Source organism: Mauremys mutica, chromosome 20 (genome assembly GCF_020497125.1).
Source record: "Mauremys mutica isolate MM-2020 ecotype Southern chromosome 20, ASM2049712v1, whole genome shotgun sequence".
NCBI lineage: Eukaryota > Metazoa > Chordata > Testudines > Geoemydidae > Mauremys > Mauremys mutica.
Window position 1 is genome coordinate 6,267,490 of NC_059091.1, and position 21,410 is coordinate 6,288,899.

At 60.7% G+C, this 21,410-nt stretch overlaps 1 protein-coding gene across 1 annotated transcript in view; it reads left to right on the forward strand.

The window, feature by feature from the left end:
• Window positions 1–4,747: 4,747 nt before the first annotated feature.
• Window positions 4,748–21,410, forward strand: part of LOC123353612 (nuclear receptor subfamily 1 group D member 1-like) — a 28,207-nt gene continuing 11,544 nt past the window's right edge. Inside the window, exon 1 of the mRNA XM_044994859.1 lies at window positions 4,748–5,255. Coding sequence (XP_044850794.1) covers window positions 5,240–5,255 — 16 coding nt within the window. The 5' untranslated portion in view covers window positions 4,748–5,239. The remainder of the gene's footprint in view (window positions 5,256–21,410) is intronic.

The following is a 21,410-nucleotide window of genomic DNA, read 5'->3' on the forward strand; positions in this document are numbered from 1 at the left end:
AGTCAATTGCATGAGCACGGGGTAGTTACACGGGGGCTGGGGTAGTTGCACAAGCAGAGGGGCAGCTTGCACAGGGGCTCACGTAACCCACGCCTGCCTGGTGTGGCGCTGTCTGGCTACAGTGGCACTTCGACCATCCAGCGGTTGAGGCGTCTGCTGCAGCTTTGGCTAAGAGCCGCGTGGCTTTTAGCTCATGCAGCAGAGGCTCTTGCACTAAGTCTCATGGGTCCCCGGTTCGATCCTGACGACCAGCATCTGTCAGCGTTACGCTTGCACTGAAGTAGCGATACGGCTCAGGGGAGTGTGGGAACATGGATGGCTGAACTGCGGGGGGGAGGTCCCCAGATTAGCTCATACTCCCCACCCCCGCACTGTGGGATGTCTTGGGGGTGCTTTACAGCTGGGCCGTGTGTTTCCCCACTTACCCCCTAGCCACACCCCCGCTGCCCCCCCTTTATCTGGGGTGAGCCATACTCACATTGTCCCGGCCCATGTGCTACCAGGAAGTCACGCTGTGTCCCTCCCCCTCCGCACATGCCTTAATCGCATTAATCTTCGCCTCACAGAACCGTGCCAGGGCCTCCAGGAATTAGCGGGGGCCGGGGTTGTCCCGAGGGGCCGGAACAGCTGGCACCCGGCTCCTGTCGCTGGGCCGGGCGATCCCACGAGGAGGCCGGGCAGCTGGGGCTCCGGCGCGCTTCACGTGACGCTCCTAAGGGCGCGGGAGGTCGATTCGGGCAGCGACGGAGGGTGAATCGGGCCCCCCTGTGCGACGCTGAGCCCCCAAAGTGCAGTTCAGTCCTGTGTTGGGGCCTCCATGGGGCGGGCATGGACCTGACCTTGGGGAGAAGGGCCCTGTGTGCAACCCCCACGTCTCCCACTCACCTGCAGGGACAGGGTTGGCAGGCAGCCTGCGGTGTAACAGATCGGGGCTGGAATCTGGGTCAGCGTGGGCCGGCGGGAGCGGAGCACCCAGACTGCCAAGGGCGATTAGAGATGGATCTTCCAGGATGGATCGGATCAGCACCTGCTGGGTGACCCCCTCACCCCACTGGGAAGGGGGGGGGCACCAGGCACCCATCTGTTGCCCGGGTCACATATATTTGATACTGATCTTTAACAATACTCGATGGATCTGTGGCTCGGGCGGCTGAGGGGTTCTGCTGCGTGTGTGAGGGGGGGAAGGGACAGGGCTGATGAGAAGGGGGCTCTGGGGTCCCGAGCGCATGGGGTCTCCCATAATGTCTGTGACTGAGGCGAAATAGGTGGGGCCCCAGTGAACGAGACGTACCAGCGCCCCAAATTTTTCTCGACTGGCCTGGGAGAGCTATGGAGCTGGGGAATCCCCCAGTTGCCTCCCTCCTGTGCTCTGGGCAGGGTTTGGGGGGTTCCACTGTGTAGGGGGACAGGGATCTGGATTGTGGGGACCCCCCCTTAGCCCCTGTGTGCCAAAAATCACATCTTTGTGGGGGTCACTTTGCCCTGGTGGGATTCAGGGGGTTCCACTGTGTAGGGGGAGGGATCTGGATTGTGGGGATACCCCCACTTTGACCTCATGTGCCAAGGATCACATCTCTATGGGGGGCTCGCTGTCCCACTGGCTGGGTTCAGGGCGGCACAGTGCGAGAGGATCAGTTGCAAGATCGCCAGCTGTTCTTTGCCCAGAAGGGGAGCCCCCAGGGCTACTGTGGCTTGGAGGGCAGTAGCCGCAGTGTCTCTGCTGGTTCCATGCAGCGTTAGGGGGAGGAATTCCCCACCCCCGAGCATTGAGAGCCCTGCAGGACGTAACCCTAATTGACTCAGCCCCACACCCTGCCCCCCTTCCCGAGGAGCTCACAGCCCTCAGCATCACTGTCTTATTGCTGCAACGCTGGACAGGCAGGGGTTAAAGCAGGTTGAACGGGGAGAGGGGAGGAAGCCACTCAGCAGACCCCCCCCTCCCCAAACTGTGCCACAGCATTGCAATGCCAGGGGGGACTTTCACCGGGCAGAGCCCAGCCCCACCTCCTGAGTTACCCTGTAGCGTGGGGAATGTGCACTGAGCTGGGAACCCGGTGCTGATGAGGTCTAAGCTCTCGGCTTCCACTCAGTGCTGGCTATATCTGTGTGCCCCAAAGCGCTTCCCACAAAGCAAGATCTCAGACCCCCCAACATCGGGCCCAAGCAAGTATAATTCAATTCTACCCGCTCCTTGCTACAGATCTGGTAACCGAGATCGCTTAAATAAAGCCCCGGTCTCTAATACAAGACAGCAGCCACGCTGCCTTTGCGGAGAGACGGGCCAGATTTCTGCAGCGGGCCTGTCTGTAGCCACTAGCCCACACTCCCCTCCTAGAGGCAGAGATGAGACCTCACATTCTAGTGCTGCCTAGTGCAGAGCTGGGTAACCCGCTGGCAAGGTGTGTGTCTTGCCCAGGGGGTCTGTGCTGGGGAGCCGAAGACGTGGGCCCCAAATCTTGGGGACCCCTCGCAGTTGCACGTGAGGGAATTTCTACCATCCCAGCTTTTTTTTTTTTTTAAACAGATGGTGTCAGGGTTCCCTCCCCACTCTGAACTCTGGGGTAATCCTCTGCTCCTATGCAGCCCCCCCTCCAGCCACAGAGCTCCCTTTGCTAGCCGGCGTGGGGGCGGCTGCTCCTTCAGCTCAAAGGCTTCGGTGCTGCATAAGGTCCTGGGTTCAAGTCAGGCTCTGGTTGGGTCCATTTGGGCACCCGCAACCTGAGGCTACTTTACAATCGTGGTGTTGGCCCAGTGAGGGGCAGTGCTCTGGCCAGGGCATGGGGCTCATTGGAGTCCCTGAGCCTCCCTCTCCTGTCCTATCTGTTGGGGTCTCTAAGCCCCGCCTCCGTGGCCCATCTTTGTCGGGGTCTCTAAGCCCCGCCCCTTGTGTCCAGTCTTTGTCGGGGTCTCTAAGCCCCACCCCCTGTGATCCAACTTCATTGGGGGTCTCTAAGCCCCGCCCCTCATGTCCCTTTGTTGGGGTCTGTAGGCCCCGCCCCTCATGACCCATCTTCATTGGGGGTCTCTAAGCCCCGCCCCTGTCTTTGCTCAGGTGTTTATCCCCTCGCCGAGGCCAGGGGGCGACAGAGAAGAGACGCTCCCCCCCCCACATCCTTGCCCCTGGCACCCACCCCCCCGATTCATTCCGGGTTCCGCTCCCGCTTCTCGTTCCATCAGGTTCCCAATTCCCCACACTTCAGAAATGTCCCCCCTTCCCCGCAGCCTGTCTCTTTTCTGATTGCCCCCTTCTCACATTCAGTAGCCCCTTCCCCACCCCCCCATCCCTCCCCTCCCCCCCATTTCTAACCCTCCCCACCCTCGGGTCCTCCTCTTCCATTCCCCCAACACACGGGCTCCATTTCTGCCTCCCTCCATTTCTCCTTCCTTCTCTCCATCCCCTCTTTCTTCCCCTCTCCCCACCCCACCCTCGGGGGGTGCTTGGCACAGGACACTCCTGCCCCCTTTGGGAAACGCCTGGGTGAGATGCCAAGGGAGGAGAGGGGAGAGGTAAATACGAGGAGGGAGCGGGGAGCATGGGGGGGAGGGGTGAATCGGTGGGGGAGGGGAAATGAATTGGGGATCAGTGAATAGCTGGGGAGAGGGGATCATGGAGGAAGGGGGTGAATCAGTGGGCGAGGGTGATAATTGGGGGGAGGGGTGAATAGTTCGGGGGAGGGAGTCAATCTGCTAGGGAGGGGGTGACTTGGCAGGGGAGTGGTGAATTGATGGGGGAGGGGGAATGAATTGAGGGGAGGGGTGAATAGGTGGGGGAGAGGGAAGAAAGGGGAGGGGTGAATCAGCAGGGGAGGGGATGAACTGGGGGGAGGGGGAGAGCAGGGGAAGGGGTGAATAGGTGGGGGAGAGGGAAGAAGGGGGAGGGGTGAATCAGCAGGGGAGGGGGATGAACTGGGGGGAGGGGGAGAGCAGGGGAAGGGGTGAATAGGTGGGGGGAGAGGGAAGAACGGGTAGGGGTGAATCAGCAGGGGAGGGGATGAACTGGGGAGCAGTGTGAATAGGTGGGGGAGAGGGAAGAAGGGGAGGGGTGAATCAGCAGGGGAGGGGGATGAACTGGGGTGAATTGGCAGGGGAGGGAGATGAACTGGGGGGCAGAGTGAATGGGTGGGGGAGGGGAAGAACAGGGGGAGGGGGATGAATTGGGGGGAGGGGCGAATCGGTGGGGGGTCCCCTCGCTGGCTAGTTGCCAGCTTTGGGGCTGGGCCGGTGGGAGGATGGTGAGGGGGTGTAGCCTGTAGACACACAAATGGGAGCCTGGCAGAGATGGGGGAGCGGGGTGGGGGTAATCCCCTCCCCCAGCCATCATCGCTTCCGATCGGCCGGCTTTTCCCGGGGCGGGTAATTAGCCACGGGCCAGGAGCGGCCTGGCCGGCGGGGCGGGATTCGGTTCACCCGGGGGTGGCGAAGATTCGCCCTCCCGTGGTGTCCTTCAGTCAAGTTTTCCCTCCGGCTCACCCAGAAGTTCTGGGCCGGAGGCAGGGCTGGCCGGGGACCCCTCCCCAGCCTGTGCCAGGCTCAGCCGATCCTTCCCTTCGAAATCTGGCCACCCCTGGCTTCCCCTGCCAGACCTGCCCCGGGAGGGGGAAGCCGGGGACATGGGAGGCGACCCAGGCTGGGGAAAGGCCGCCTCTCCGCGCCCCAGCTGGGCCTGTGCCAACAAGGCCGGCCCGCGAGCCTGGCGCGGGGTGTGCTGCAGTGTGAGCTCACTCCGCGCTCCGGAGAGACATGTTTACTCGCCCCCAGCTCCTCCCCTTACCCATGTGCTCCGCAGAGCTGAGCTCACCCCTTTCTCCTTGTCTGAAATGTGTGTCAGTGGGGCATGGCTCGGGCTGTGTCACATGCCGTCAACACATGAGCCGTCTGCGAAGGCATGCCAGCGCCCGACTCCTCCGCTCCCCTCCTGGCTAGGAAACCAGCGCTTGCTAATCCCGGAGTGAACCAGCAACCCTCACCCACATAGATACAGAGAAATCGCCAACCTTAGCCGCCCCAGTTAGAAGCACGTGGAAGCGGCAATCGTCAGCCGAGGCTGCCTTCTGGAATCTAAAGGCATTCGGGCAGCTGGCGGCTCAGGAGTGAATACACCCGAAGGAGCAGCGGAGGAGAAAGCTGGGTGGCCAAAGACAACCCCCCCCCCACACACACACACGGCCCCCTGACACTCCTGCCTGCCTCTCCGAAAGGGGCCCGGGTGAAATTAAGGACAAGCAAGACAGAGATCACCATGGATAACAGTCCTGGTAAGAGAACAGCTTTCTGATCTGCAAACTCTTAAGCATTACGGGCAGGGAGCCGGGATTTGTTTGGCGTTGGGGGGGGAGTGGGGGGGTGTTGGAGACAAATAGCTGACGCACCTGGGGAGCTCATCGGTGCTGTATTTATTTCAAGGATTCTCTTGCAGCTTCCAGAATGGGCTAGCTGACAAATAAGCTACTTTATCTCGGCTGCAGCCCAGGGGTGAGGAACAGGACAGACAAATAAATCAGAATCCCCCCCCCCTTTGCTTTATTTCCCTTCTCTCCACAAAACCCACTTGCGGGGGGGGGGAGAGGCAGGTGGAGTTTTCAGAGGCTGGAATTTGTAAACTCGCAATATTTTTTTTTTCTTTTGCACGGCTGAAAAGCACAAAAGGTTAAACCTGGGAGGGGAGGCTTCGTTTGGGGGGGTCCTGGGGGTGGGTTCCAGGGGAGGTGCTGAGCCTGGGGATGTGGGGGGGGTGAATGGTTCCGTAGATGGATGGAGGCAGAGGGAGGATGCGGATCGGCGGTGCATTCTGTTTGATGGGAGAGCGCCTGCAATCCTCCTCCAGTGATTTCCCACCATGGGATCGGCACAAGCCAAGGTGTGTGACACCAGGTCCCTCCAGACATGGCCCGGCTCTCGGGAGGGTGGCAAGAGGAGCTGGCTAGCTGGGGATTGGGTGAGTGACGTGGGAGGAATGGCACTGACCTACTAATGGGGAGTTTGGGGTCGACTGAGGTTCCGGTTGGGATTTCAAGCGGGTGCTTGAGATAGTGGGGGGAGGGGCTGTCACCACTCTCATTTCCACGACTGATGTGGGTGGCGCGACTCCGGATTGGCACTGGCACTGATCGAGGGCAGGATATGCCCATGGGAAGTGGGGATAATACAATGCAGTTCTACCCCCGCCCCACCACTAGCCCCTTGGCAAAAGCTGCTGCCCTGTGGCTTGTAACCAGAGTTCACATGGGGGCTCCTCTCCCTGTGTGCCAGGGGCACAGGAACCCCCTCCCCTCTGGGACAGGGAACCCCTCTTCCTGTGTTTGATCCTCCGGCGTAAATCGCTTCTAAGCAGCTTGCAGCACTAGGGGTGGGGGTGGGGGAGACGAGGGAAGCGATTGAGGTCATTAAGGTATAATGGGCCCCTCTGAAATATCAAAATCTCTCCCATAAAGGCCCCCACGCCAGATGCCATGGTACCAGTCGCGGGCACCTCATGCTTATTCTGGGATCGCCCAGGGCTGGCTCTAGGTTTTTTGCTGCCCCAAGCAAAAAAAAACAAAAACCTCCGAGTGCGCAACTGCCGAAGTGTCCGGAATGCCACCCCTGAAATTGTGCCGCCCCAAGCGCGTGCTTGGTTTGTTGGTGCCTAGAGCCGCAGCCTTTGCGGGTCTTGGCATTGCTTCAGTGGGCTGAGGGGGATCCACACGATGGCATTTGGACATTATGCCATTGTGGCCTCTTGCGACGTCACCGTGCGGTGTGGCGATATCACGGTGGGTCACACTGGTGTCTTGATGTCACGCCAGGGTGTGTTGGCATCTTGAGGATGTCACCGTGCTGCCCAGTGATGTCACACTCGGGCCGTGTCGGTGTTTCGAGGCAGTGCTTTGAGACCACTGTGCCACGGGTGACAACACACCAGCTCACGTTGGCATCTTGATGATGTCACGCCAGTGCTTGTCATGATGTCACATTTGGGTCACGTTGGTCCTTTGAGGTCACTGTGCCATGTGGTGACATCACGCTGGGTTGGTTTGCGTTTTGACGTCACCTTAGTAACATCCTGTCGTACCGAAGGCCCCTTGTGGCTGTCAAATAGGGGTCTGCAGGGACCTGCACACATCCAGCGACTGAGTCGGTGGCAGTTGGGCACCAAGTGGGAGAAAGGGAGGGGAAAGTCTGCAGCCACCGGAGTAAATCGAAGCAGCGCAGGGGGATGCGGCAGCAGATGCATGTGAAGGAATGCGGCCGTGAATTTTCCCCCCAAAAATCACAATTTTCTCCGGCCCCTCCCCATATCTATCTGTCCATCCATCCCCCCTCCCTGCCCATATCCATCCCCTTATCTGTCCCCCTCCCTGCCCATATCTACCTGCCGATCCATCCCCCCTCCCTGCCCATATCCATCCCCTTATCCATCCCCCTCCCTGCCCATATCTACCTGCCGATCCATCCCCCCTCCCTGCCCATATCTACCTGCCAATCCATCCCCCCTCCCTGCCCATATCCATCCCCTTATCCATCCCCCTCCCTGCCCATATCTACCTGTCCATCCATCCCCCCTCCCTGCCCATATCCATCCCCTTATCCATCCCCCTCCCTGCCCATATCTACCTGCCGATCCATCCCCCCTCCCTGCCCATATCCATCCCCTTATCCATCCCCCTCCCTGCCCATATCTACCTGTCCATCCATCCCCCTCCCTGCCCATATCCATCCCCTTATCTATCCCCCTCCCTGCCCATATCTACCTGTCCATCCATCCCCCCTCCCTGCCCATATCCATCCCCTTATCTATCCCCCTCCCTGCCCATATCTATCTGTCCATCCATCCCCCCTCCCTGCCCATATCCATCCCCTTATCCATCCCCCTCCCTGCCCATATCTACCTGCCGATCCATCCCCCCTCCCTGCCCATATCCATCCCCTTATCCATCCCCCTCCCTGCCCATATCTACCTGTCCATCCATCCCCCTCCCTGCCCATATCCATCCCCTTATCCATCCCCCTCCCTGCCCATATCTACCTGTCCATCCATCCCCCTCCCTGCCCATATCTACCTGTCCATCCATCCCCCTCCCTGCCCATATCCATCCCCTTATCCATCCCCCTCCCTGCCCATATCTACCTGCCGATCCATCCCCCCTCCCTGCCCATATCCATCCCCTTATCCATCCCCCTCCCTGCCCATATCTACCTGTCCATCCATCCCCCCTCCCTGCCCATATCCATCCCCTTATCCATCCCCCTCCCTGCCCATATCTACCTGTCCATCCATCCCCCTCCCTGCCCATATCTACCTGTCCATCCATCCCCCTCCCTGCCCATATCCATCCCCTTATCCATCCCCCTCCCTGCCCATATCCATCCCCTTATCCATCCCCCTCCCTGCCCATATCCATCCCCATATCCATCCCCCTCCCTGCCCATATCTACCTGTCCATCCATCCCCCTCCCTGCCCATATCCATCCCCTTATCCATCCCCCTCCCTGCCCATATCTACCTGTCCATCCATCCCCCTCCCTGCCCATATCCATCCCCTTATCCATCCCCCTCCCTGCCCATATCCATCCCCTTATCCATCCCCCCTCCCTGCCCATATCCATCCCCTTATCTATCCCCCTCCCTGCCCATATCTACCTGTCCATCCATCCCCCCTCCCTGCCCATATCCATCCCCTTATCCATCCCCCTCCCTGCCCATATCTACCTGCCGATCCATCCCCCCTCCCTGCCCATATCCATCCCCTTATCCATCCCCCTCCCTGCCCATATCTACCTGCCGATCCATTCCCCCCTCCCTGCCCATATCCATCCCCTTATCTATCCCCCTCCCTGCCCATATCTACCTGTCCATCCATCCCCCCTCCCTGCCCATATCCATCCCCTTATCCATCCCCCTCTCTCCCATCTATCTATCTATCTATCTATCTCTGAGGCACCCTCTGTGTCCCATAGGATCCTAGCTGTCTCCTTTTGCTGTCCACGCGTGGCTCTGTCTGTCTGTCCAGCCCATCCCAGGGCAATGGCTTGAAGTGGTTTCCCTCCTGTCCAGGGTTTACAGTTTGGTTCAATGGCTCTCAGCGCCCCTGCTCTCCAGTGGCCCCCTGGGCCACGGGGCAGCTCCCAAACATGCCCGTGCCCTATTCTTGCCTCCTGCCCCCTTCCCCCCGGCGGTCAGGGCTGTGTCTTCTGACTGTCATTCACTCCAGCCGAGCTGTACGTGCCCGAGGCTTCCCCGGTAAATCACGCGGAGGGGAAGATTGCCGGTGACTCATGCAGGAGGGCGGGTGTGAGTGTGTGCGCACCCAGCCCCCAGCCAGGTCATTAGACCTTGGCGAGCTGGAACGTGAGTGTTGAACTCGCCAGCCTGTCTTAGGCGGATCTCATTTAGGAGGCTCAGGGCCTCAATCTTCTCCTTGGGGTCACGTGAAGTTCAAGGTGTTGGACACATTCCACAGCAGCCAGGGAAGTGCTTATCCAACCGGTCACAGCTGCTGCGCCCGCCGAGGTCACACTCACTGTTGTCCCAGGAGGCTCCGCTTGCCAGGGGTGGGCAAGAGATAGGATGGTCAGGGCTCTTGGAGTGGCACTTGGGAGAGTTGGTCGGGGCGCTATGCACAGCTCTGCCACCGATTTTCCGCATGACCTTGGGCGTGGCACTTAATGCTCCCCCGTGCCTCAGTTTCCCCCCATCTGTAGAACGGGGATGGCCCAGCCCTTCTTTGTGGGGGGCCTTAAATCCATTAAGGATTGTAAAGTGCTCAGACAGTACAGTGGGGACAGTTCAGTGATGGGGACCTAGAGAAGGTGGGAGATGCCCATTCACCCGCTGGCTGAAAGCTACTGTCCGTACCTGTCCGTACCTGGCGCACTCTAAACAAGACAGAGAGACCCTGCCTCAAATCTAAATAGACAAAGAGTGGGAGGGGAAACTGAGGCACAGAGAAAGGCAGTGACTTACCCAGGGCAGGACCTGCTCTGTGTTACAGTAAGACCAGACTTGTGATTGGCCCTTCCTAATAGGGATTGTTTACCAAGGCAGCTGGTTTGTGGTGGGTCAAGACAGCTGGTTTATAGTGGCACCAGATGCCTTGGTGATGGGCACTGCTCTACGCCGCTAAGTAAAGTCCCAGGGCCGTGCTCATTACCGGGGTGACTGCATCCCTCACAGGTGCAAACTGGGAGCAGCAGGTACCCCGCCCAGTGTTCTGAGTGCCCCCTAGTGGCAGTCCTCATTATAGCACCGCTTAGTGCAAGGTGAGCTCATTGGACAGCACTGCCCTCCCTGTGTCCTGCATGAAAAATGGCAGGCTGGAGGTTAGCTGCAAACCTCGCCGTCTGCTGCCTCTCGGTCCAAATCTCCGTGTGCTGCAGCACCTCTTGCTCTCTGTCTCCGCTCTGCATCTCCCTTCCGGGACCTACACGCACGGTGCCTCGCAGGCGAGCAGCCCCTGGGGTTTTAAGGAAGGATCGCACCGGGCCTCTGACAATTCAGAGGGGAGTGGACATGCCCAGTTCCCAGACATTGTCCATCTCCCTGCAGGCAGGGGTGCCCACACAGCCTATTCCTCGCCCAGAATCTGGATTTGGGATTCTTACAGGGCACAGCTGAGGGTTAATCCCGGGGCTTTGATTATTTGGCTTGACAGTGCTCCTCTCCCTGGGATGAGGCTGCTGCAGCCTGTCATGGGACATCACATGACAGTGAGGGGGGTATTTCTGGGGGTTGGGGGAGCGACAGCTTCTGGGTTATCCATCCAATACAGTCTTCTGATGCTGCTGGGAGGCCTGGGCTGGGATTCTTAGAAGTGCCTAAGGGAGTTAGGCTCCTACATCCAGTGGGACTTAAGCACACGTGAGGCACATGGGCTGAATAGGGCCAGCTTGCAGGATCAGGGCCTTTATCGGTGCCAGATGCATCCTCGGGTGTGATCCAAAAAGACCCATTTCTGTTCCCCAATAGCCAGGCGTTTATGTCCCCAGGGTGTGCTCTCTGCTCAGCTCTGCATTATTACAGGCAGCTCCCCAGGTTAGTGGCTTTGGTCTTTGTCCAGCACCTAGAGAAGGTGGGAGATGCCCATTCTCTCGCTGGCGGTGGAAGCTCACGGAGGACGGGATCTGAAATCTACTGGCAGGCCTGTCCGTACCTGACGCACTCTAAGCAAGACGAAAAGCCCCTGCCCCAGATCTACATAGACAAAGAGACGGCGGGGAAACTGAGGCACGGAGAAAGGCCGTGGCAAAGCTGGGACTAGAAGCCAGGTCTCCTAGGTCCCAGCGAGGCCCTAGATCCACGTGCTCCCCTTGGCGCTGATGCATTGAACACCGGCGGCCACCAGCCCAATCCCTTTGCCTCCTGCATACCAATCACCCGGGGTTGTAGACACACAGGGCTGTCCCTGCTCATAGCTGAATGGAGGAGGCCTTATCCTCCCAGGCACCGAAAAAGAACCGGGGTAGCTTGGCAGTTCTCCCTTGAAGCACCCAGAACGTTCTCCTCGTTCACTAACCAGCACGTTAATTAGGGGAAAAGGGGGGGTGGGAGGAGTGGGAGCCAGTGCTCGAAACAAATATCTCCAGGGGGGCACTGAATGTTGCCTGGGCGGCGGGGTGAGCTGGGGCCGGAGGAAAGCAGATGGCTTGATTGTTATCGCGGCCGGGATTTCTGCACACTCTTTGTTTCAGGGCTTTTTCATTGTGCCGCCGGAGTGTGCGGGGCTTGTCTCCCCTCCTGGAGCTATCCAGCTAGTGGGGACGTGCGGGGGTGTATGCACAAGGCTGGGGGGTTAATTCTGGGCTGCCCCACACCCCCCAGTCCCTGATCCAGAGGCTGCGTCACCTCATATATCTCTTCCACCATCACGGTGACATTGACCTAAGTTGCTCTCTCTGCTGCTTGTCTGCAGGCGTCAGCGGGACACCCAGGTGCCGGGGAGGCTGAAAGCGGCTTGAAAATGAATTGCGGTGGGCAGGGAAGCTGGCCTGCGAGAAAAGGGAGGGGGGGGGTCGCAGTTGGTTAGGCTGTCTCGTTTGCATGGCAACTGGAACAGCCCTCTTGTCTCCAAGGCGAAGGGGAGGGGTTGCCTCTTGCCTGGTTCCTGCTGGCCAAGGAGACGCACCTGGCTCTGGCCTGGGCATCAGAACATATGACCAAGCTCAGCCGCAAGATATGGACTGGACACAGGGATCACCAAGGGAGGGTCTCTGGCCTGGGCCATGCAGGGAGCCTTGGGAGGGGGTCTCTTGCCCGGGCCATGCAGGGGTGGCTGGACAGTCTCTGGGTTGGACTACACAGGGGATCAGATTAGCTTATCGAAGTGGCGCCTTCTGGCCTCAAAATCTGCACCTCTGAAAAGAGCTTTTGCTGGAGAACAGATACCAGAGACTGAGGGACTCTGTCTCTCCAGGGGGAGCTGCCTGGTTCTCTGTTACTTCTGTGCCTTCCCCTGTGGGCCCAGCAGGCTGTAAAACAGCCCCTCCGAACAGCTTTTTCTTTCGTTGCTATGGCCGCGAACCACAAAAATCTAGAGCCAAAATTGGGAGCATCAGGGCCCATTGCACAGAGCACTGGACTGGGATGCTGGCTCCTCTTGCCAGCTTTGCTAGTGGCTCTATCTGTGCCTCAGTTTCCCTCTCCATAAAAGCAGGGATAAGGCTACTCACCTGGGGACCTTTGAGGGCCCCGGATCGGACTGTGTTTGCAGCCCCTTCCCCAAAGTGTGGGGTGGGAGTAGTGGTGGAGGGAAGGGGACCAGACCCGTCTCTGCTTGGAAGGGATCCCCCATCCTGACTTTCATGACAGGCAGAACCAGACCGCAGATCTGGGTCCAAAATGGGGAACTCTGCTCCCCCATTTCTCATTACCCCCCTCTGCTCATGTGCAAGGGGGTCGCTCTGTATGGTGACTCCCCACTCAACTCTCCAGACACCCCCGCATCCTGTCCCTGCCCCACCTCTCCCACACGCCAACCTCTCCTGCCCCCTTGTAAATCCATCACAGTCAGGCACCCCTACAGCGTGGGCTCCCCAGTTGCTCAAAGGAAAGGGGCCTTTCCTTTTGTGGCAGGGGGCTGCCGAACATGGGAGGGGGTCCTCGAAGCCAAGGCAGGGCGATCAGCTCAGCTGCTGGGTTTTGCTGCTTCCCCCCTTGGTTTTCCACTCATCTGTCTTGGAAGGAAAGTCTCCCCAAAAGCAAGAAATTGACTGGTTAAAATCCACCTGCGGCTCAGCCGGGAGCGAGAGGATGCAGGCTGCTTTGGGGCTTTGCCCAAGACTCCTGGATCTGTACGCTGTGGGGAGGGGAAGCCCCCCCCCCCCCGCATCAAGCAAACCAGAGGCCAGGAGGCCATAATTTCAGCTCCGATGTAGGCACTGATGCAAGTAGCTGCAACTCAGGTGCATTGGATGCTGGAGAATCTGGCCCTGATTTTGTCCCAGTGTGAGCTGCTGGGTGCGGGGCTCTCTGGAAAAAAAATCAGTGCCCCTGTGCGAACTGAGACCATGGGAACCCTGGCCTTGGGCTGTCTTAGAAACTCCAGCCCTAGATGGTTGGAGATTTTGGTGATGGGACTGTGGAAGTAGTTAGACTGGGGAGGGGGCGGGGGGAGTCATTGAAATACCATGCTCCTGATTATTATTATTCGTTATTGTAGTGCAGATGTGCCCAAGAGTCCCAGGCACAGAGCAGGACCCCGTATCAAGCGAACATCGCTCCCCCACTGCTAAGATGCAGCCACCTCTGGGCTGGGGCATGGCCGCTGATTCTCTCGCCCAGATCTAAGCCAGCCCCAGCCCCTGAGAGCTGGCGATCCTGGCTGCCTGCCCTTGTCCCCTGACGCCGGACACTCGAGCTCTGCGGGGCTCGCTTGCCCTGCTGTCTCTGTTCCCAGACTCGCGCCTGTTCGGAAGCTCCAGCCAGCCTGCAGATGCACTCTGATTTGCTTAACCTACTTAAGCCAAAAAAAGCGCGAGGCAGCTTCCTCCCCCCGCCCCTCGCTCCACTGGTGAAGGAACGTGCTGGAAGATTAAACCCTGCACGAGTAGCTAGTGTCTCCTGGCAGCGTAGCTAGACGCGTGTTCCCTTTCTGGGTAATCTCATTTATTTACACTTTGCCATATGCAGGGACACAGCATCCCATCTTGCGGGGGTGGGGGGGCTGTTCCCCGCCCCCCGGGGGGGCCCAGCTTGTCCTCTTTTTGCAGGAAGTTGCTTAGAGCTCAGGTACCTGAGCTGGTTGCAAATGGAGATTTGTGCCGGGCAAGAAATTTGGAGCTGGATTTTCAATGCCCTGAAATGCGTCTGACGAAGTGGGTATTCACCCACGAAAGCTCATGCTCCAATACGTCTGTTAGTCTATGAGGTGCCACAGGACCTAGGGTGGCAGGATTTGGGGGGCGGCATTTTGCCGCCCTTGGCGGAAATTCGGCAGCGGGGAGGCCTTCCGCTCCGGGTCTTCGGCGGAAATTCGGCGGCGGGTCCCGAAGCGAGTGAAGGACCCGCCGCCGAAGTGCCCCGAAGACGCGGAGCGGAAGGACCCCCGCCGCCGAATGCTCCGAGGAGGAGGAGCGCTGTTGCCTAAGGTGGCAAAATCCGTGGCTACCCCTCTGATACTGAAATTCAGGGTCTGGGCCCAGTACGATGGGGCCTGAATTGGCAAAGGCTTCTGGGCACTGTCCCAGTGGAAAGGTTAAACAACATTAGTGAGGAGCTCTACAAGCCAAGGAAGTTAACACCCTTTGTGTAACCCAGGCTGCAGCAGCCTGTCTGGAGGGGCGGAGGGAAATCACCTTCATCCCAACCCCCTGCATCACCTATGTGACATGGGAAGGAGTGGGGGGAGGGACAGATTGGACTGAAGAACCAGGTTGTATCTTGGCTTCTGCTGGGGGTCAGGAACCCCAGATCCAACCCACGCCCCCAACGAACTCCAGGGCACTGGAGATACAGCTCCAAATGTCCCATCTTGCTCCAGCGAGGAGTCCCGAGCCGGGAACCTGAGATCTGACCTCCAGTCGCCCGATGCGACAAGGTATTTTACTGTGGGTGAAACTGACCCACTTTCTTGCTCCAAATCAGTGACAGATTTCAAGATCTCGCAGAGTCGCGGGTATGTGCGTGAAACCCCCACACGCTGGCATGAAGAATAGGCCAGCAGTCCAAGGCTTCCCCAGCGTGGAAAACACACAGGCAGAAGGGACGCTGCAGGGGGCTAGGGGGGGTCTGATTTTCAGGGCTGCCCACCCCCTTGACTTCGGCTGGAATTGTGGGGTCTTCAGCACCTCTAAAATCTTAGGCAGTCTGCAACATTGGGGTACCCGGAGTCAGCGAAGCCAGGATCAGAAAGGGGTCAGCATGACCTTCCCCCCGACCTTTGTTTACCCATGAACCTAAATTTGTTTCTGAGGGTTTTTTTTTTGTTTTGTTTGTTTGGTTGGTTTTTTTGGGTATTTGGCTGCAGTTCTGGACAGATTGCAGGGGGAGGCGGGGAGAGTTTAAGAGACACGTGTGGGACTGCAAAGGCCAGCTTGGAATCAGCCTCTAAATAACTCCGAAAGCCAGGCACACACACACACACGCACACACACACACACACACACACACACACACGAATGTGCTTCCCGCGTCTGGCGAGAGAGGATAATGGGCTTTAAATGCTGCAAACGGATGGCGGCGAGCCGGCCCAGGCTGTGAAATGTTACAAGGACTCCCCCAGCTGCCGGGCTGCGGAGTGTGACATGCCTTATAAATATGTTTGAGTGCGCAGTGGGATCTGCCTTTGTCAGGAGAATTCAGGTCACCAGGTACAGGAGGCAGCAGCTGCCTCCAGCCTAGCGCTGAGGAGAAGGTGTCTTTATGATTGATTTCCCCGCTCTCCCCCGCCTCCCCAGTGCCGGTGAAACACACACTGCGGCGTCTTAACCTCTGCTGCCTTCCCAGCTCCGGTAGCGCCACTGAAATCAGTCCCCTGGTAGTGATGGGGGTTTTTTAAATGTATTTTCCCCGACACCCCTTTTCCGAAAGCAGCGGGTCCCCATGTCAGATTGTCAAGTCAGCAGGGCTGGGACGGCGCCATTGTGTTAATCGCCGCTCTGGGGCGGCAGGTGCCAACCGGGCTGCAAATGGCTGCAGCAAAACAGAGCCGGGGAAACTCAGAGGCCCTGGTGTCCATGGCTAGAGAACTGAACTAGGGCTCAGGATAGCTGGGCTCTTCTTCAGCTCTGCCACTGCCCACCTGGGTGACCTTGGCCAAGTCACTTCCTCTCTCTTGGCATCTGTTTCCTCTGCCACCCTTTGTCTATTTAGATGGGGCACTTTGGGGGGCAGGGAGCCCCTCACTCTGTCTGTGCAGCGCCCAGCACAATAGGGCCCTGATCTCCACTGCTATGCTACTGTGAACAGTGGCTCATTTATCAAGGAGAAATTGACTGAGGAGTCTAAGGGGAAATGGCCCTAAATCTGAAGGGGGAATGTGCCATTAGGGGCTCCCCTTGCATTCCCAGCGCTTGAAATCCACAGGAGTTGTGGGTTGCAGGACTGGGTCAGTGTCTGGTTTGGGATCCCGCAGTGTAAGGTCCTGCAGTTGGATGGGGCCAGGGCTGTGGGCTATCTGCCCTTCGGGGATCCCGATCCCCCAACATCCCCTGCCCAGCCACCGTTCCTGTAAGATGCCAGCAGCATCGGAACAGGAAAGCAGGCCCCTGTCTGTATCGGACCTCGAACCCAAACCACTGGGGCTAGTTCAGATCCAGGGTTGTCGAATCCAGACCTAACCTTTGAGGGGATCCAGAGCCAGGGGGCAAGTTTTGGCCCCGAGAGGAGAGAGCTGAATTCTAGGCTGCTTCTGCATTGTGGGGCTCTAACTCTCTTTGGAAGGGGCCATGATAGGGAAGCGGGAAGCACCCGGCCTGGGGCTATTTGCTGATCTGCCGGCTGCAACACCAAGGCCCTGTATGGGGGGGGGGGTGCCCCCGCAGTGGGATGGCCCCGTCCTGTTAAAGGCCATCAGACGAGTCCAGGGTACCCAGCAGCCAATGGGCCATGGGACCGAGGGCCCCAGCAGTCCCCCCTCTCCCCCCAGCAGTCCATTAACACTTCCAAACCCTGGCACCCACCAGCAGCTCCACTGTTGGGAGAGCAGGGCCTTAGAAAAAGCCCTGGGGAGAGTCCTCGGGGCAGCATGGAACCCTGAACAGAACCGCTGGGTCCAGATCTAATCCCAGAACCCAACATCTGCATCCCAACCTGGATCCAGAGCCAAACTCAGAACCCGACAGCTGGTTCTGGTTCCAGATCCGACGCTGAACCCCAGCAGGTGGATCTGGAGCCAAACCCAGCATTGGCCTTAAGATGTAAGAAACCCACCGCCCAGCTTTGCAGAAGGAGTTAACTCCAGCAGGCTGACGGTCCCAGCTCCTGTCCCTCGCCCAGACATAAACTGGACCCACTGCCCGGCCTTGGCACCAAGCGGCCGACAGACCCGAGCCGAAGGGGAGCAGGGGAATTTACACCTTGCGCAAAAATAAATGTTTAAAGCGTTTTCAAGATTTTGGATGAATGTCAGGGCCAGGCATGGGCAGGCGCATCTGCCTGGCTGCAAACCCCCAGCATGGTAATGGTTAACCCCTGGCACTGCGGTGCGGGGGCAGACCTGCCCCCCACCCCCAACTGTTTGCATTAGTGCCACTAGAAAGCCTAAAGGGTTTTATTTATTTATTTTAAGCGCTGTTAATTTCTCCCTCCTGTCTGGGAATGGACATCTGGGTTCTGGTCCCAGAACTGGGAGGGGAGTGGGGACTAGTGGTTAGCGGGGGGTGGGGGGAGGGTCTGGGAGCCAGGACTCCTGGGTTCTGTTCACGGTTCTGGGAGTAGGGGTAGTGGTTAGGGCAGACAAAGGGCAGCCAGGACTCCAGGGTTCAGTTCAGAGCTCCAGAGTTGGGTCTAGTGGTTGGGGGAGGGGCTGGCAGCTGGGACTCCTGGGTTCTAGTCCCTTCCCCTTCTGGGCACAAGGGGAGGGCGAGGGCGGGTAGCTTTGAGATGCAGCCCCCATGGGTGGGTGGGTCCGTCCATCCCCTTCGCACGCGGGCGTCTGAAGGAAGCAGCTTTGGGTGCCCCCCCCCATCGCGCTGCACCGCGCCGAAGCGATCGCCCCGGGCCGCCCGCCGCAGCCACGTGAGCAGCCGGTCAGGTGTCCCCGGGGCTGGCGCGGCGCCCGCTGCTGTTCCCGGCTCCGCGCCCCGGGCGGACACGTGCGCGCCGTGACCTGATTGTGGGTGGCGCGGCGGGGGGGGGCGCAGCCGTGTCCTCTCCTGCCCCTATGGCCGCATCGTCTGCTGCCCCCTCCCCCCCGGCGTGCCCTCTCCTGTCCCTGCCCCCCCATGTGCCCCTGCCCCCCCATGTGCCCCCTCCCACTGTGCCCTCTCGTGCCCCCCCGTCCCTCGGCGTACCCTCTCCTGCCCCTCCCCTCCCTTGTGTCCCCCTGCACCCTCCCCCCCGGCGTGCCCTCTCCTGCCCCTCCCCTCCCTTGTGTCCCCCTGCACCCTCCCCCCCGGCGTGCCCTCTCCTGCCCCTCCCCTCCCTTGTGTCCCCCCGGCGTGCCCTCTCCTGCCCCTCCCCCTCCCTTGTGTCCCCCTGCCCCATGCCCCCTCCCCCCCGGCGTGCCCTCTCCTGCCCCCCCCCTCCCTTGTGTCCCCCCGGCGTGCCCTCTCCTGCCCCTGCCCCCCCATGTGCCCCCTACCTCCCACTGTGCCCTCTCGTGCCCCGGCGTACCCCGGCGTGCCCTCTCCTGCCCCTCCCCTCCCTTGTGTCCCCCTGCACCCTCCCCCCCGGCGTGCCCTCTCCTGCCCCTGCGCCTCGGCCTCCCTTGGGGCGCTCTGCCCCATTCCCCCTCCCCCCCCGGCGTGCCCTCTCCTGCCCCTCCCCTCCCTTGTGTCCCCCTGCACCCTCCCCCCCGGCGTGCCGTCTCCTGCCCCTGCCCCTCCCCCTCCCTTGTGTCCCCCTGCCCCATGCCCCCTCCCCCCCCGGCGTGCCCTCTCCTGCCCCACCCCTCCCTTGTGCCCCCCCGCCCCCCGGCATGCCCTCTCCTGCCCCACCCCTCCCTTGTGCCCCCCCGCCCCCCGGCGTGCCCTCTCCTGCCTCTCCCTTCTGTCCCCCTGCCCCCTCGCCCCCGGTGTGGCCTCTCCTGCCCCTGCCCCCCTTGTGTCCCCTGCCTCCCATTGTGCCCTCTCTTGTGCCCCTCCCATCCCCCAGTGTGCCCTCTCCTGCCCCAACCCTCCCGTGGGCACCCTCCCCCCGTGTTGCCCTCTCCTGCCCCATCCCTCCCTTGTGCCCCCTCCCCCCGGCGTGCCCTCTCCTGCCCCTACCCGCCCTTGTGCCCCCCCCCCCCGGCGTGCCCTCTCCTGCCCCAACCCTCCCTTGTGCCCCCTCCCCCCCGATGTGCCCTCTCCTGCCCCACCCCTCCCCTGTGCCCCCTCTGCCCCCCTTGTGCCCCCGACCCCCGTTGTGCCCTTTCCTACCCCCAGCGCTGTAGGGAGCAGGGCAGGAGCGCTGGCTGGGGGGGTGCTCCCAGCTACTCCAGTCCCAGCCCCTCCCAGCGGGGAGCACTGTGGGGAGCAGGGGCAGGAGCGCTGGCTGGGGGGGAGCTCCTGGCTACTCCAGTCCCAGCCCCTCCCAGCAGGGGGCGCTGTGGGGAGCAGGGGCAGGAGCACTGGCTGGGGGGGGAGCTCCCAGCTACTCCAGTCCCAGCCCCTCCCAGCAGGGGGCGCTGTGGGGAGCAGGGGCAGGAGCGCAGGCTGGGTGGGGGGGAGCTCCCAGCTACTCCGGTCCCAGCCCCTCCCAGCAGGGGGCGCTGTGGGCAGTGGGGCAGGAGCGCTGGCTGGGGGGAGCTCCCAGGTACTCCGGTCCCAGCCCCTCCCAGCAGGGGGCGCTGTGGGTGTCAGGCTAGGAGATAACTATTCCCACACTGAGCCCTGCGGGCAGAGAATTTGTTGGGACTCTCCTGCCCTGGGAGCTGGGGAACCCAGGGGTGGGGCAGGAGGGTGGAGAGGAGCCTTTGCTCTGGGGAACTGGCTAGGAACAGGGCTGGGTGGAGAGGCGGCTGGGCGGGCACCTGTGCTTAGGTGGGGGCAGGCCACAATGGGATGCAGGGGGGCTCTTGCACGGAGAGGGCATGGGGCAGGATTCCTCGCCAAGGGCAGGGGGCTCATTTAGGGGGCAGCACAGGGCCGGCGCTTCCATTTAGGCAACCTAGGCGGTCGCCTGGGGCACCAGGATTTGGGGGGGCGGCAATTCGGCAGCGGGGGGTCCTTCCGCGCTCCGGGTCTTCGGTGGCAATTCTGCGGCGGGTCCTTCACTTGCTCCGGGATCCGCTGCCTATGTCCGATGGACCCGCCCCCCCTACCGCAGAATTGCCACCAACGACCGGGAGCGCGGAAGGACCCCCCCCCCACCGCAGAATTGCCGCCAGCGACCGGCAGCGCGGAAGGACCCCCCCCCACCGCAGAATTGCCGCCAGCGACCGGCAGCGTGGAAGGACCCCCGCCTAGGATGCCAAAAACCCTGGCACCGCTCCTGGGGCAGCTGGGCCGCCCAGAGGAGGGGGCAAGTGGGGCAAATTGGGGGCCCCCCGCCGCCAAAGACCCGGACCGCCACCGGGGGGGTACAAGCGCCGCAGCTCCCCCGCTTTGCCCCAGGCCCCCTGACTCCTCTGGGCGGCCCTGGGGGGCAGGATCTACCCCCGGGTCTGGTACCCAGACAGCACCCAGCAGTGGCTACCAAAAGCACTGGGCTGGAGTCTTGTTTTGCAGTGGTGGGCATTGGCGGGCTGAGCTGGGGGAGAGAAAGAGGCTGGCGTGTGGCTGTTATGCACATAGGCCCCAGGGCTGTGTTCCCTGGGGCGCTAGGGGGCATGGTGGGAGCAGACCCCGACTGCAGCCCGATCTCTCTCTGCCCCCCAGGCCGAGTGGAGCTGATGGCAGGAAAGGGGCAAATCCCTAGATGGCTTAGCCTAGCGCCTCCTCCCATCCCACATCTGATTTCACCCCATCATTTTCAGGGTGCAGACAGCAGGAGCGGGGCTCGGCTACAAGTATTTGCTCTGAGCTGGAATTTGGGCGGCGGGGGTTGAGTCCGGGCAGCGCCTGCCGGGTTAAAAGGCCGGATCGGGCCTCCTTAAAATCACAGGCGCAACTCCAGAAAATCCCAAGGGAGGGAAGTGCTTATTTGGGGTGCTGCTGGGTTTAAACGCCCTGGGCTATCGCGGAGGGGAACGTAGGCCAGTTCCGACGGCGGAAGAACCGGTTCCTGCCGTTTGCAGGTAATAATAATGAGCTAAGATCTCTGAGTCAGAAGAGCAGCTCCCTTCCTGATATAGGTCACCAGGAACGTGCGCGCGTGTGGGGGCCCACGTGCACAAGGGGGCGAGTCTCCTCCC